The sequence below is a fragment of the Dipodomys ordii genome, unplaced genomic scaffold (assembly GCF_000151885.1).
Source record: "Dipodomys ordii isolate 6190 unplaced genomic scaffold, Dord_2.0 Scaffold55, whole genome shotgun sequence".
In the NCBI taxonomy this organism is placed as follows: Eukaryota; Metazoa; Chordata; class Mammalia; order Rodentia; family Heteromyidae; genus Dipodomys; species Dipodomys ordii.
In genome coordinates, this window is record NW_012267271.1 from 5,966,569 (window position 1) to 5,981,855 (window position 15,287).

The 15,287-nt window shown below is 60.9% G+C and overlaps 1 protein-coding gene across 1 annotated transcript in view; it reads left to right on the top strand.

Annotated features, from left to right (window-relative positions):
* Positions 1–13,598, top strand: part of Ncs1 (neuronal calcium sensor 1) — a 21,045-nt gene extending 7,447 nt beyond the window's left edge. The window contains exons 3-8 of the mRNA XM_013021283.1: positions 6,190–6,328; positions 7,496–7,574; positions 8,449–8,537; positions 8,746–8,823; positions 10,581–10,696; positions 12,731–13,598. Of these exons, the coding sequence (XP_012876737.1) occupies positions 6,190–6,328; positions 7,496–7,574; positions 8,449–8,537; positions 8,746–8,823; positions 10,581–10,679 (484 nt within the window). The 3' untranslated portion in view covers positions 10,680–10,696; positions 12,731–13,598. The remainder of the gene's footprint in view (positions 1–6,189; positions 6,329–7,495; positions 7,575–8,448; positions 8,538–8,745; positions 8,824–10,580; positions 10,697–12,730) is intronic.
* Positions 13,599–15,287: the final 1,689 nt, after the last annotated feature.

Below are 15,287 nucleotides of genomic sequence, written 5' to 3' on the forward strand. Positions count from 1 at the left end.
GGTCTTTCTCCCCTCCCCTTCCTCCTCCTCCTCCTCCCCCTCCCCCCATACTAGCATTGGAACTCAGGACTTCAAACGTGCTAGGCAGTCGCTCTACCCTTGGAGTCCCATCCTTTTTGCTTTATTTTTGCAATAAGATCTTTTTGTTTCTCCTCCCCTGAACCGGCTGGGCCTGCAATCCTGTGTATCCCTGCCTATACTTCTCACCACAGCTGGGACACAGCAGTGACCCCGTCGCCACCCGTTTCTGTTGAGTTTGTGTCCCATGAAACTCTTCCCCTGGGCTGGATCCTCAGATCCGTGTCTCCTGAGTAGCTAGGATTACAAGCTTGAGCCCCTGTGCCCTGCTCCCTCCCTCCCTCCCTCCCTCCCCTCCTCTCCCTTACCTCACAGTGGCGGCTCCTCTTCAGTGCCCAACCCTCATCACCTCTCATTTAGCTCCCCAGCCCTGGGCGAGGACGGTGGCCAGGGCCCTGGCTCGGGCCTCATGGTCCGCCTCGTGGCTCAGGCTTTGGGATGGAGCTGGGTGGGCTACTCACCCTTTGCGGCCCCTCTGTGGCCCCCCACTGCAGTCAGGATGGAAGCAGCTCCTACCTGGCCCTCAGGTGCCCCAGCCTCTGACCTGGCCCTTTCCCCAGCCACCTGCAGCCCTCACCAAGGCCACGCCCACCCCGCCTCAGACCGCAGCCCTGCATCCAGGGCCACGCCTCCCACCGTGCAGGGCCCTCGGTGTCCTGGAGACAGAGAGGGCCTTGGGGTGGCACAGGGGCAGCCCAGGGCTCTGTGAGGGGAGAGGCTGCAGGCAGAGTGTGGGGGAAAGGGTGGGGGGCTGGCAGGTGGGTTTGGGGGACTTGTTTTCCATCACCCCAGCTGTCCTGATTGCTTTATTATTTGTATTGTAACCAAATACCCCCCCACATCTTGCAACAGAAGCTGTGGGTGGATGCAGGGCCAGCTGGCCCGGCCCCCACAGCCATGTTGGGGAGGTGCACCCCCCACACCCCCCTGAGGGGCAGGTGCGCTGTATGCTGGCTGCCCGCCCCCCTCGCAGACCTGGTCTGCATAGTGGCGCAGAGTGAGCTCAGAGAGGTGGAGCAGCTTGCTCGGGTCACACAGCTCTGGGGCCTGTGTGCACAGATACACACAGGAGGCCCCCCCCCCCGACAAGGGGCTCTGGAATGACAGATAATGGCAGCGCGGCCTCCCCCCTCCCCCTTCCCCTTCCCCCCTTCCCCGTTCTTTCCTGCCTTCTGCGGGCAGAGAGCAGCTGGCAAATTACGCTTGGCACAGAGAGACACGCGGCCCAGAAGACGGGGTTCTGTGAACACCCTGACATCCTCGAGGCTGGGCTGGTGGGTGACTGAGCCCCCCAACAGTGTGGGGAGAGGCTCAGCCCCCCTCAGGGGAGAGGTGACTGGGTTGGCCTGGGTGCTGTGGGGGGCCATCCACCCATCTTTACTGAGCACCTACTATAGCCAGAGCCAGTGCTGGGCTGGGGTCTCCGGGATGGAGGAAGACAGTGCGTGGGGTTTCTGGGGGGGCTGGGCTGGCACTGCAGGGGTGTCAGGAGAAGGGGTGAGAGGCCCAGCCGTCACTTGCAGCTCTAGGCACTAGAGGAGAGCAGCCGGAAAGCACCTGGGAGCACAGGGGTCAGCGCTAGGAAGAACTTCCAGGCCAGAGCCAGACCTTTAGGGTATGGAGACAATCCAGGGCCCCCCTCCTTCCCCAGAGGACCCCGAGGTTAACCACTCTCCGGGTTGGGCACAGAGGGCCCAACCACACTCATCACCCCTGGCCCCTGCTTGCGGTGAGCCGGTGACTACGGGAGGTTGCTCTCCTACCCGTCTCCCCTACCTAACCTGGGCACAAGGACTCCTGGCCCTCCCAGCTTGGGGTGCAGAATCTGGTGAAGATGCTAAAAAGTAGGCCCTCAGGGGCTTCAGTCCCCACTGGTGCTTCCCGGGGTGCAGAGACAAGCAGGAAGAGGGGGCACAGCCCCTCCCTCCCCATCCCAGCTCCATCCTGGCCACTGGCTCTGCTCCATGGAGTTAACTCCATGCTAACAGAAATCCAGGAACAGGGCTGGGAAGGTGGCTCAGTGGTAGAGCGCTTGCCTCGCATGCATGAGGGCCTGGGTTGGATTCCTCAGCACCACATAAGCAGAAAAAGCTGGAAGTAGCACTGTGGCTCCAGTGGTAGAGCGCTAGTCTTGAGCTGAAGAGCTGAGGGACAGCGCCCAGACCCAGAGTTCAAACCCCACAACCAGCAAAAAGAAAAGAAATCCAGGAATAGGACAGTGGCCCCGGTCGTGCGCCAGCACCCGAGGCCGGGAGAGGCACGGAGGAAGCCCAGCGCGGAAAGGTGTGCGGGGGGGTTGGAGGAACAGGAAGTGTGGGCCAGGCAGAGGAGGTAGCCACATGCAGGCCAGCCTCAGTTGCCCTAGCTGTACTCTGGGCTCCCTGAGGGCAGCTGCTGCTCCCAGGGGAAGCCTCTGAGGGGAATGGAGGGGAAGAGGGTTCAAGCAGGACCCCCCACTGGCTAGGGTAGCAGGTGGGGCGGGAAAGGCAGGCCATGCTGGGCCTGTGTGAATCCGACTAGGAGGGTGGGGGAGGGAAACCAGGTCTCCATCTCTCTGCCTTCCTGGGGCCAAGTTCCTGGGCGGGATCTGATCTGGTGCCCGCCGTGCCCTCGGCCTTCTAGGGGTCCCAGGCTGCATCTCAGATTAGGCCTCAATTTGCAACTCTGGCCTCAGAGAAAGGCAATTTTAGGGTGGGTGCTGGGACGCTCTCCCCTCCCCCTCCGCTCCAGCCCAGGCAGGTGCCCGCCTCCAACTCAGGATGACAAGCAGCGGCATGTTACATAATGTTTGGGTACAGCTGAATGGGGGTGGCGCAGCCTGCTTTCCCCGAGGGGGGGGCGGGGACTTGGGCAGGCCTGGAGGCCTGAGGCCTGTTTCTGCTGCCAACTTGCTGTGTGACCTTGGGCCTGTGTCTGCAGAAGTGGTTTCCTCGGCCATCATCACAGAGCTGGGGAGGGGGCTGGGGGGGACCCCCGTTCCGTGGGGATCAGGATGACGGAACAGGACTTGGGTGCAGTGTGTGTGTTGGCGAGGGAGCGGTGCTCGCTGGGGGCCGGGGCTGGCGTAGGGGGGCTGGCAGCCGGAAAGCCTGGGGGGAGGGTCGTGGATGGAGACACCGGAGACACGGCCTGGGCTTCTAGCTCTGCTGGCCGAGCAGGCGCCCGTGGAGGCAGGAGGACCGACCGGAGACCAGACCGTGGGCAGAGCTCCAGGAGAGCACGAGCTGTCCAGGACATTGCTTGCTGGGAGGGGCCTGGGGCGGGGTTGCGGTGGGCGTGGTCGGTGGACTCCCTGCTGGCGGGGGCGTGGCCTGTGGGCTCCTCTGCTGTTGGGGGCGTGGCCGGCAGGCTCCTCTGCTGGTGGGGGCGTGGCCGGCGGGCTCCCTGCTGGGGGCGTGGCCGGTGGGCTCCTCTGCTGGTGGGGGCGTGGCCTGTGGGCTCCCCTGCTGGTGGGGGCGTGGCCTGTGGGCTCCTCTGCTGGTGGGGGCGTGGCCGGTGGGCTCCCCCGCTGGTGGGGGCGGGGCCTCGTGAGGAGGGTCAGTGCAGGCCCGGCTGTCCAGCGGGCCTCCCCCATCCGCAGGGATGAGCCCCAGAGAGCCTCTGGCGTCTTCTGCCTTTAGGCTTTATTGGCTTTTCTTTTTTTTTTGCCAGTCCTGGGGCTTGAACTCGGCCTGGGCCCTGTCCCTGAGCTTCTTTTGCTCAAGGCTAGCGCTCTACCACTTGAGCCACAGCACCACTTACAGCTTTGTCTGTGTATGTCCTACAGAGGAATCGAACCCAGGGCCTCGTGTGCTAGGCAAGCGCTCCACCACTGAGCCACCTTCCCAGCCTGGCGTTTCTTGTTTGTTGTTCGTTTGTTGTGCTGGAGATCGGCTATGCCAGTGCCAGCCCCTGAAGAGCAGTCAGCCCTTTTTCTCTGGGCGTGGGGAGTGTAACTGGATGAGAACTCAGGACCTCGTCCTTGCCGGGCAGGTGTTCCACCCCTTGAGCCACACCGCCAACCCTTGGATGCGTTGATTAGTTTTTCAGACAGGGTCTCACCATTTTGCCCAGAGTCATCTCAAACCACGATCACCCTACCTATGCCTCCGTAGTAGCTGGGATTACAGACTCATACCGCCGGGCCTGGCCTGTTTGTTGAGCTGGGGTCTTGTCACTTTGCCTGGGTTGGTCTCACACCGTGACTGGTCCCCATCCCCTCCTCCTGAGTCAAGATTCCAGGCATGGCTGGCTTTGTCTTCACTGTTTCCCAACCTTTTTGGGTCCCTGGGTGGCACACACTGTCCTTGGAGGTTGGAGGAGTGGTAGGAACACACTGCTCCCTGGCTCCCACGGGGGTTCTGGTGACAGCACCAGGTGCCTCTCCTCTGCCCAGGGACCTGGCCTGGTCTGGGGCTCCAGAGGCATGGGCCAGGCCTCGTCCCCACACTCCAGGACAGAGCCAGGAGGAGGGAGGGAGCTGGGTCTGTGGGAGGGGCTGGGAGCCACAGGCCTGGTGGGTGTCAGGGCTCCGGCAGTGCCCGCTTTGCCTCCCGTGTGCAGCCCCAGGAGCTGGCAGAGGCAGGAGAGCCCAGTGCTGGGCAGGGACAGGGTGCAGGAGTCTGGCTGCGCTTGGGGGCATCCCTGCTGCTGGGGTCCCAGGCGGGGCCGGGAGACACAGGACTGTTGGCCTCAGCAGGCCTCGGCTAGGTTTATAAAACCTGCATGGTCCTCGTCCTGTCTGGTGCTCCCCATAGCAGATCGGGGACTTTACACCACTGCAGGTATGGTCACCAAGGAAGAGGGAGGGGACGGAGATCTCCAGCTCCTTCAGCTCCTTCCCCCCAGCCAATTCTTTTTTTTTTTTTGTCGGTCGTGGGGCTTGAACTCTGGGCCTGGGCGCTGTCCCTCAGCTCTTCAGCTCAAGGCGAGCGCTCTACCACTTGAGCTACAGCGCCACTTCCGGTTTTCTGGTGGTTTATTGGAGATAGGAGTCTCACGGTCTCTCCTGCCCGGGCTGGCTTTGAACCGTGATCCTCAGATCTCAGCCTCCTGAGTAGCTAGGATTACAGGCGTGAGCCACCAGCGCCCGGCCCCCCAGCCAATTCTTAAGGAGTGTAAAACAGTACACACTCGGGTTTGCCCTACTAGAGGTGATGCTGGTGTTTGATTGGCAGTGCCAGGCGGAAGCCAGGGCCCTGGATCACCGTCAGGAGCTGTGCCTGTTAGCTGTACCCGCTGCCTAGCAGCTGGGTATAAACTCCCCTGCCCCCCCCCCAAGGTTACTAGGTCATCCCATTCCAACAAGATGGGTGGTGAACAGTGTTGCTGTTTGTCGATGCAGAAACAAGCTCAGAGAGGCCCAGGCCTCACTCCAGGCTGCACAGCTAGTAAGAGGCAGCAGTACACTCAGGTGGGCTCTGCTGGGCAGTCTGCAGCCCGGGCATCTGGGGGTCTTGGGCACTGGGACACGGCATGTGTGGCCTGGGGTCCTGAACTCACCTTGCTGTTCCCTGTTTGTTCAGCCAGCTTGCTGGGGGTGGGGGGGGGTGATGGGGAGAGTAGCCAGCTGCCACTGGAGGAGGGGGCTCCGAGAGGGCCTGGGCATGGAGTCACAGTGGCTTTTTTTCAAGAGCACAACTTCAAGGTACCCGCCCCCCCCATCTTCAAGACAGACTCCAAGGGCTCTGTCCCGGTGCTTGAACTCAGGACCTCAATGCTATCTCTCTGAGCTTTTCTGCTCAAGGCTGGTGTTCTACCACTCGAGCCACAGCTCCACTTCTGGCTGTTTTGGATTAATTGGAGATAAGCATCGCCCAGACCTTCCTGACCCAGCTGGCTTTGAACCTCAATCCTCAGCTCTCAGCCACTTGAATAGCTGGGATTATAGTCCGGAGCCACTGGGCTGGGCTTGGTGAGTTCCTGTGTTGAGTGTGATCTCCTTAGGCAGCCCGAGCTTTGAGAGACCAAGTCAGATGCCCAAGGCCCCAAAGGCAGTGACAGGCAAAAGCGGGCGTGAGCCTGCTGTCCTGGTCTCCACCCTGGACTCTTCTTGGGGGTGCACGGCTCTCCTGGGCGTGGGCAGGAGGGTGGGTGGGTGACAGTGGGTGACGGCCCCTCTGCCCCCCACAGGTACAAGGGCTTCATCAAGGACTGCCCCAGCGGGCAGCTGGACGCCGCGGGCTTCCAGAAGATCTACAAGCAGTTCTTCCCGTTCGGGGACCCTACCAAGTTCGCCACGTTTGTTTTCAACGTATTTGATGAAAACAAGGTGAGCTGAGGGAGTGGCGGGGTGGCGGGGCAGTGAACCCCTCTCTCATGGGGAGCCACAGAGCCGCCACGCCCCCCCGTGCCTGCCACGCTCCCCTTTCGTGAAGGAACACGCGTGCACAACAGCACACAGGTGTGTGCTCACGTACGCATGCCCAGACATCCCGTAGAGACCGGGGAATTAGAGCACATGCGTGTGCATGGGACCATGCACACTGCACACGCACACACACACACACACACACAGGTTCTCTTTCAGTACGTAAGTCAGGAAGTGACTGCAGGATCCTTGTACACGGCACATCTAGACACTTCTACGTGAGGCGGTCCATTCACACTGCGCGTACCCCCTCATGTCCCCCCAAATGGCACTGTTACCCTCCTTCTCCTCCTCCCTCCCTCCCTCCCTTCCTTCCTTTGAAAGTCCTGGGGCTTGAACTCAGGGCCTGTGTTCTGTCCTTGAGCTTTGAAGCTCAAGGCTGGCCCTCTACCACTTGAGCCAAAGCTCCACTTCTGGCTTTTCTGGTGGCTCACTGGAGATCAGAGTCTCACGGACTTTCCTGGGTGGGCTGGCTTTGAACTGCGATCCTCAGCTCTCAGCCTCCTGATAGGTGTGAGGCACGGGGCGTCGGGCAGAGGAGCACAGTTTCAGGGCTGCCCCGCCGCGTGCTCCTGGCAGCCTGTGTGTGAGGCAGAGACGGCTGGGCTCCCTGGGGACGGCCGGGCTCCCTGGGGGATGGCGTTGCCCGGGCCTGAGTGCCCCTCTCTGGGGAACTCGCTGCTGGCTCTCTTGCTCTCTGATCCGGGACTCTCCAGCAGTGTCTGTTCTCTTCATCCCTAGCTTTCTTCCAAGCACCCTCAACCTGGGAATTCCACTCCTGGGCTCTCTTTTTGCTCTCTTTTTTTCTGGGCCTCAGTTTCTTCCCCCTCCATAAACAAATAGGTTAGAGCACATCTCTCTGCAGAGGCCCTCCTCCAGTGGTGTCTGCCTCTCGGCCTCGCCCATCTTCCTGTCCCTCCTGCCCAGGCCTCCCTCCCTCCCCAGCCTCCCCTTCCCACCACGGGTCCCCTTTCCTGCCTCTGCCTGAGCCAGCTGTGGGCCTCGGCCCCCTCCCAGGCCCAGCTGGACGGGGTCCCAGCGCCGCCTCCCCATCCCATGTCTCCGCAGGACGGCCGGATCGAGTTCTCCGAGTTCATCCAGGCGCTGTCGGTGACCTCGCGGGGGACCCTGGACGAGAAGCTGCGGTGTAAGTCCCCCCCCCCGCCCCCTCGCCTGGCCTGGCCTGCTAGCGCATCAGCATGGCTGCCGCGCCCCAAGGCGTGGGGCTCCCCGGACAGGGCGGAGGACGGGACAGCTGGGCAGAGGCCGCAGAGGCCGCACCGCGGGGGAGCCCGGGATCTGCTCTGCATCACATCCTTCTGTGTTTTCTTTCTCTTTTTTTAATGTGCCAGTACTGGGGCTTGAGCTCAGAGCCTCCTGCTCTTGCTTGGCTTTTTAATCAAGGCCAGCGCTCCACCAACTCCAGCCCCAGCTCTGCTTCCGGCTTTTGGGTGCTTAACTGGAGATAAAGAATTTCAGACTTTTTTCTTTTTGCCTAGGCTGACCTTAAACCGCAATCCTCCAGTCTCAGCCTCCTAAGCAGCTAGGGTTTATAGACATGAGCCACTGGTGCCGGGCTAGCACATAGTGGTTTGCATGCTAGGCAAACACCGTCACAGCTGTTTCTCTAGCCCTTGTTTTGGTTTTGGTGTGTGTTTGAAACCTATTTTCTTTCTTTTTTTTTGGGTCCGGTCGTGGGGCCTGAACTCTGGGCCTGGGCGCTGTCCCTCAGCTCTTCAGCTCAAGGCGAGCGCTCTACCACTTGAGCCACAGCGCCACTTCCGGCTTTTTTTCTGCTTATGTGGTGCTGAGGAATCGAACCCAGGGCCTCATGCATGCGAGGCAGGCGCTCTAGCACTGAGCCACCTTCCCAGCCCTGCCCTTGTCTTTATTCGACTCTTGTTACTGGGCTGCACTGGTGTGTATGGGTAGACTCCCACTTCCTGTCGCCTCTGGTTGCAGTGGGGGGGGCAAGGCTTGGGCACCGGGGCCAGGGTCACTCTCCTGCTGACTGACCACAGGGGCCTTCAAGCTCTATGACTTGGACAACGACGGCTACATCACCAGGAATGAGATGCTGGACATCGTGGACGCCATTTACCAGATGGTGGTGAGTCCGGGCGGCGTGGCGGGAGGGCTGCGGTCCAGTGGGGTGCGTCCCGCCCTGGGACAGCGTGGGCCAGGCGATGGAGGGCGCCAGGGGGCTGGGTAGAGAGGGTGGTGAGTGGATGTCCCCTGGCAGAGTGGCAGGTATGGTGGGGGGTCATCCCCGCCCCCCCAGGCCGGAGCAGGTGCCTAGTCCCATCCTTCCCTGTCAGGGAAACACGGTGGAGCTGCCCGAGGAGGAGAACACGCCGGAGAAGAGGGTGGACCGGATCTTCGCCATGATGGACAAGGTGAGACTGGAGGCTGGTTCCAGGGGAGGATGTGGGGCGGGGGGGGGGCTGCTGCTGGCCCCCTGGGGGACCGATCAAGGAGGCCACCATTCAGCCTGGTGTCAGGAGCGACTTCCCAGTGAGTCTGCCCAGCCTGGCTCAGCTGACTGACCCCAGCGCTTCCCCTTCCTCTGCTCCTGTTGACGTGCTGGTGAACTGTGTGCACATCTCCCAGTAGTAGCTTTGATTGCAGACGACCAGGAAGGAAAGCGGGGAGCCGTGGCTCAGGCCTGTAGTCCCAGCTACTTGGAGGCAGAGATCAGGGGGAATCACAGTTCTGGGCCAGCCTAGGCAGACAAATTCACAAGACTCCATCTGAGCCAGTGGCTGGAAGCTTGTCAGTTACTCTGGCTACGCCGGCTGGGAAGCGCAAATAGGAGGATCACAGTCCACGCCAGCCAGGGCATCAAGCCAGACCCGACTTCAAAAGTAACCAACGCAAAAAGGGACCGGAAGCATGGCTCAAGTGATATGGCGCCTGCCTGGCAAGTGTGAGGCTTTCAGCTTAAATCCTAGACTGCTCCCCTCCACCCCCCACCCCCTGCAGGGAAAGCGAGGTTGATGATTTGGAACCTCTTTCTCCCTGTGTTGCCGGTCCTGGGGCTCGAACCCAGCGCCATGCACCTACAGAGCACACTCTGCCCCGTCAGCGACCCCCACCCCAGCAGTGGGGTTTGTATTTTGTTTTTATGACAGAGTCTGACTGTCTGGCCTCAAACCCAAGCCCCTCCTAGCTCTGCCTCAGGGGTGGCTGGGATGGCAGGCGTGCACGACCCTGCCTGGCGAGAACAACTGTTTTAAGCAGAAATTTGAAATCCCAGTGGCGAGGAGAGCGGGCTTCTCCCGCCTCGGATTAGAGAGTTCCCATCACCAGGACTCAGGGCTTCAAAGCGCTCCGGGTGGATATGGGGAGCCCCAGCCCTCATCTTCCTTAATGAGAAAAGGAGGATTAGCGCGGAGCTGGCAGCTGGGGTGCAGCGCACACACGCAGGGTGGGGAAGCCGCGAGGCTCTCGGTCCGCTGCGAGGCCCTCGGTCAGGTCCGAGGTCCGCCGTGAGGCCCTCGGTCCACTGCGAGGCCCACAGTCCACCACGAGGCCCTCGGTCCGCGGTCCGCGGTCCTGCCAAGGCTAGGGTTCCTCCCACCCCGCAGCCATGCCGCTCCAGGCCGGGGCCCAGGCTCCTCACCTCAGGGGGATGTGGCCACCCTGGGCTCTGGTTCACCCGGGGTGGCTCCCCCAGGTGCCGGGCGCAGCACCCACCGGACACCTGAGCTAGGAGCCCCATTGTTTCCTGGCCTCTTGGGGCTCAGGGAAGTGGAGGGACCCTGACCTGAGCCGTCCCCTCCCCCTGGGGACCCACTTCACGCCCCTTGCTGACTCACATGGGCTCAGCCAGGCCTGCCATCCATGGGGACCCCCGGGGTGCGGTAACCCCCAGAGTACCCAGAGAAATGTGTGCACCCTGGGACTGACCAGGGGAGTAGTGGTGATGGGGTTTCAGGGAGGCCTCTCCCCCAGGGCACCCCAGACCGTGGAGAGGCGGACCTCAGGGTCATAGGCCCAAGATGAGTGGTGGATGACCGCCCGCCTCCCCTCCTGCCCCCCTCCCTCCTCCCCCCCCTGCCTCCCTCCTCCCCCCTCCCTCCTCTCCCCCCTGCCTCCCTCCGGCCTTGGGAGAATGCTGTCCGGTACCGCTCAGCCGCCTCCCTGCTTGCAGAACGCAGACGGGAAGCTGACACTGCAGGAGTTCCAAGAAGGCTCCAAGGCGGACCCCTCCATCGTGCAGGCGCTCTCGCTCTACGACGGGCTGGTATAGTGCAGGCCTGGCGCCGGGTGAGTGCGGGGGGGGGGGGGGGGCCTGGGGGGGAATCCCAGGATGGTCAGCTAGTGCCTGGGCTTCAGGCGGTGAGTTTGCTCAGCTTGGGGGCTGAAGAGGAAGGGTCTGCGAGGCAGCACCCTGGATTGAAGACGCTTGACTCCACTTTTATGTGTACACACACAGTGCTCAGGCAGCCGCGCCCATCCCCCCTCCAACACAGCCACTCCACGTTTTAAATGATATTCCGCTTTTATTTTCTGTAATTACATTAAACATATAACATTGATCATCATTCTGATTAAGAAGGCCTTTGTAATTTTACTGACCTATTCAAGTAGTGGTAAGTCACTTGGTTGAAAAGGTTTTCTGCAAGAAGGAAGTATTGGGGTCTACAGAAAGAAAAGGGGTAGACGGCGCAGAAACGCTGATTCCATTCACTGAAATACACATTTAAGATGTGAATGATGAGCCGGGCGCTGGTAGCTCACGCCTGTAATCCTAGCTACTCAGGAGGCTGAGATCTGAGGATCGCGGTTCAAAGCCAGCCCGGGCAGGAAAGACTGTGAGACTCCTATCTCCAATAAACCACCAGAAAACCGGAAGTGGCGCTGTAGCTCAAGTGGTAGAGCACTTGCCTTGAGCTGAAGAGCTGAGGGACAGCGCCCAGGCCCAGAGTTCAAGCCCCAAGACCGACAAAAAAAAAAAAAAGATGTGAATGATGACTCCACTCATGTGGGCAGAGCAACCTGCACAACACAGCCAACTGCTGGTTACAGTGGAAGGGACCAGGCGTATACAAACTCCCAGAAGTCTCCATGACCCCTAAGAATAACTGTCCTGATGTAAGAACGGTAGATGGGCTCCACAGTCCCAAGTGCAGCGAACCACTCCGCTTTTGAACTGTTCCTGCTTCCTGTCTTGGCCAAGCTCTGTGCCCAGCCCTGGGTTCCGCACGGAACGCGCATGGCTGCCCAGTGTCCCGAGTCACGTGACCACCGTGACAGAGCTTTCCAGAGTGACCGGGCCCTCGTGGAGACCTGCCCGGGTCCCCAGCCCTGCCCAGGGCTTTTCCTACAGCCTCCGCTGCAGCACGCGGCCCTTGTCGTACCAGATCATCCTGGTGATTAATTTTGCCTCTTCCGGCTCCCGACACACCCATCATCCGTAGATAAATGACCCTCATAGCTCATCCCCCATTCAGGAACCCAGAGCCCGTATTAAGTGACTCTGGAGACCATCTTTTGAATGTTTAATGGGCACTTCCTGCGTGTAGCTGTGGATGCTTCACCGTTGTGTGGGAAAGACCGGGATCGGGTGGGGGCAGCTGGCCTTTGCCTCGCAGGTTGGCCATTCCTTTGTGTGGGAACACTCAAAATCCCCCCGCTAGCCATTATAAGATGGACCGTCCGTTTTGTCCTTTGCTGTAAGAGGCGCCTGACCAGAACACGGAGGAGGCTCCTGGCGGGGGGGAGCACGGGGCCTAGCAGGGCAGCTCGCATCATGGTGGGCCGGAAGTAAGAGGGGCTCCAGGAAGAGCCAGGGCTGGGAGACCCCCAAAGACACGTCTCCCAGGACCCACTTCGTCCTGCTAGGCCCCGCCTCCTGCCTGTCACCATCTCCCAGGAATGCCATCATGGAGGGATTAAACCATCCTGGAGGACCAATGCTCTGTGGATATGTCCGCCCAGGCCCCACCACCAGAGGTACCTGGCTAGTCTCTAGGTGGTTCTCAATCCAGTCTGGATGATGAACTATGGCGCCAAGCCCCGGGGGCTCATGCCTGTAATCCCAGCTACTCAGGAGGCCGAGATCTGAGGGTTGTGGTTCAAAGCCAGCCTGGGCAGGAGAGTCTGTGAGACTCTTATCTCCAGTGAACCTCCAAAAGGCTCAGGAACAGCACCCACACCCCAAGTTCCAGCCCTCGGCCTGGCGCACACACACGATGAACCGTGACATAGCTAGGCACTGGGGGCTCATGCCACGGTTAGGACTCGGCAGGCCACCTGCCCCTCTGGCCAGCTCCTGACACCTCACGCTGTCTCTTGCAGATGTCTGGGAACCGTCTCCTCCCACGCCACAAGGCCACCTCAGCCAACCGTCCCCACGCCCACCTAGCCTTCTCCACACCCACCGGCCCACCGCCGCCACCCGCCAATCTCCAGGCCCCGGCCCTCCTTCTCCGTACCCACCCACCGCCGCCTGAAGCCTCCGGCTTCCATTGCTAACGACCTCTGCTTGTCCTAACGGGGACCAACCGAAGCAGAAACGCCTCCAGCCCTCCGCAGAACCAAGGCCGTGGCCGCTCCGCGCACAGGGCCGCGCCTCCCACCTGCTGTCCCACGCGTGCGCCTTTTTTTTTTTTTTAATTACAAAAGGATCTTTTAAAAGGAAAAACAAAACAAAACTACCTTCTGCTCTAGAAGATTCTGACCGCTGAGGAGAAGGCCTTGGGAACTCAGAGGACTCTGCCTGGGCTCCTGCAACAATGGCTGGAGCTGAAGCAGCCTGATGATCACTGTCTCTCAGCCTCATCCTTCAGCAGCCAGCCCACCGACATGGCTAGGATGGTTCAAGATGAGAATTATTTTCGGTGATGACAGTATTGAGCTTTTCCTGGGGGAAAGTGAGGTGTTTTTTTTTATATTCATATATAATTGATATCATTTATTTATTGGTTGTTAACTGTTGCTGCTGCTTCCTGTGTCTGAAGCTCCCAAGACGCGTGGGCCTCGGTTTACATGTGTGCATCCTGATTTACCTGCCCACCTCGCTTGGGAGGACGGTGGCCTGCAGTGGCCAAAAAGCCAAAAACTCCCCCCCCCCCAGATACTGTTCCTACTTAGAGGAGACAAAGGTGGAGTCTATAGATAGCTAATGTCCTGTTGCCTCCTCCCCAGCTCTCTGCCCTCCTCCTCCACCCTCTGCCCTCCTCTGGGGGTGAGGGGAGCAACATTATTTTTTCCAAGGACAAATGGGCATTTTGGTGGCCTTTGCCGTGGGGGTGGGGACAGAAGCAGGATCCTGCCCGCTCCTGCTGACAGAGGGGTCCGCATCGCCCACCAGCTCTTCCACCCTGTGATACGGGGGCACAGGGCCTCCAGCAGCCCCCGCTCTGAGCGATGCCTTTGTCTGAAGTTGGTCCAGAACCTCGAGTAGGAAGGGCAGGCAGCCAGGAACCCAACGGCTGCCTGTGGCCCTTCTCCTGCTTCTAGCTATGAGCCTGCGGCCGTGTTCACGGTCTAGCCTGGAGCCTGGGGCTCAGTTTCCTCTGTGGGGGGTGGTGTGGCCTGTGGGGGGCGGGGCTGCTTGAATCACCCCGTGCCCCTCCCCCCTGCCCAATTTGGTCTTTCATAGTCATAGTCGGTCCTGCCTGTGGGCGCCCTGGCTGCTGGGGTGTGCCCTGGCACGCACCCGCCTCTCCTGGCCACCCACGCTTCCCGGGCCTCACCCAAGGAAGGCCTCCCGTGGAGGCCAGGCCTGAGCCGGGACGGTTCTTGCTTCTGCTTTGCCAAGTGTCCAGCGCCGCAGCCCACCCATGGGAGGGGAGAGGCTGCTCCGCTCGGCTCTGATTTTGCCCATGGTCTTCTCCTTCCTTCCGGGCTGGCGCCACAGCTCGTCACCCCTGCGGCCAGAGGAGGCCGCCCAGCGCCAGGCGCGGCTTGACCCAGAGGGACTGGCAGTGTTTTGGGTATTTTTTTTTTTACTAGAATGCTTGGCCAGCCAGAGAGAGGCCTTCCCCCCTGCATAGGCAGACCCCCTTACCTGCACTGGGACCCCAAGCAGCCCCCCCTTCCCGATGCTGCAGGAACAGAGCAGGACCTCCGTTTGCACAGGCATCTTTGCAAGCAGGATTCTTCCAACCCCCGCCCCCCCCAGTGGGCGTCATGCCTCAGTACCTCAGCCCAGCTCTGGGGGGCGTGGGGAGGCTGGCCATGGGGGGAGATGGAGCTGGGGTTTGCAGGTGGAGACGGCGGCTTTTCCAGGTCAGGCTTCTTCTCTGGCCTCTGCTGGAGCCTTGAGCTCAGCTCATGGCGGAAGCCTGCACCAGTTGAGCCCAGGGACCCCGCCGTGTGTGTGCGGGCGTGCGGGCGTGCTGGACTTCGGCTTGGCAGCCTCGGGTGTGGCATCCTGGCCACCCTTCCCGCTTCTTCCCGGTGCCATGCTCGCTCCGGCCAGCCACACAAGAATGAATTTCTCTCCCTTTTACTCAGCCAGCCATAATGAGAAGCCCGACCCACCCTGGGCAGCCCTGTGACCTCTCCCCGGACCCCCAGATCCCCCCCCCAGGTCCTGCCCACTCCATGCAGCTCTCAGAGCAGGAGGGGGGGTGGACTCCAGCTTAAGTTCAGGTTTCTCTGCAGAGCCCCTGCCAGGGCCAGGGCCAGCCTCGAAGCCTTGGCCCAGCACCTGCCCCATCGTGGTGACATTGAATGTCACAACGTCCCAGTATTTAGCCAGGCACTGTCGACAAGCCGTGGAGGCAAACGCCGCCACCTCCCTGTTGATCTCCCCCCGCAATGCTTTGCACTTTGATGGCTGATTTCCTACAGGGAGCACTTGAGTTTTCAGGGACACTGGCTGTCTCTTCTTTTTTTGGGGGGGGGG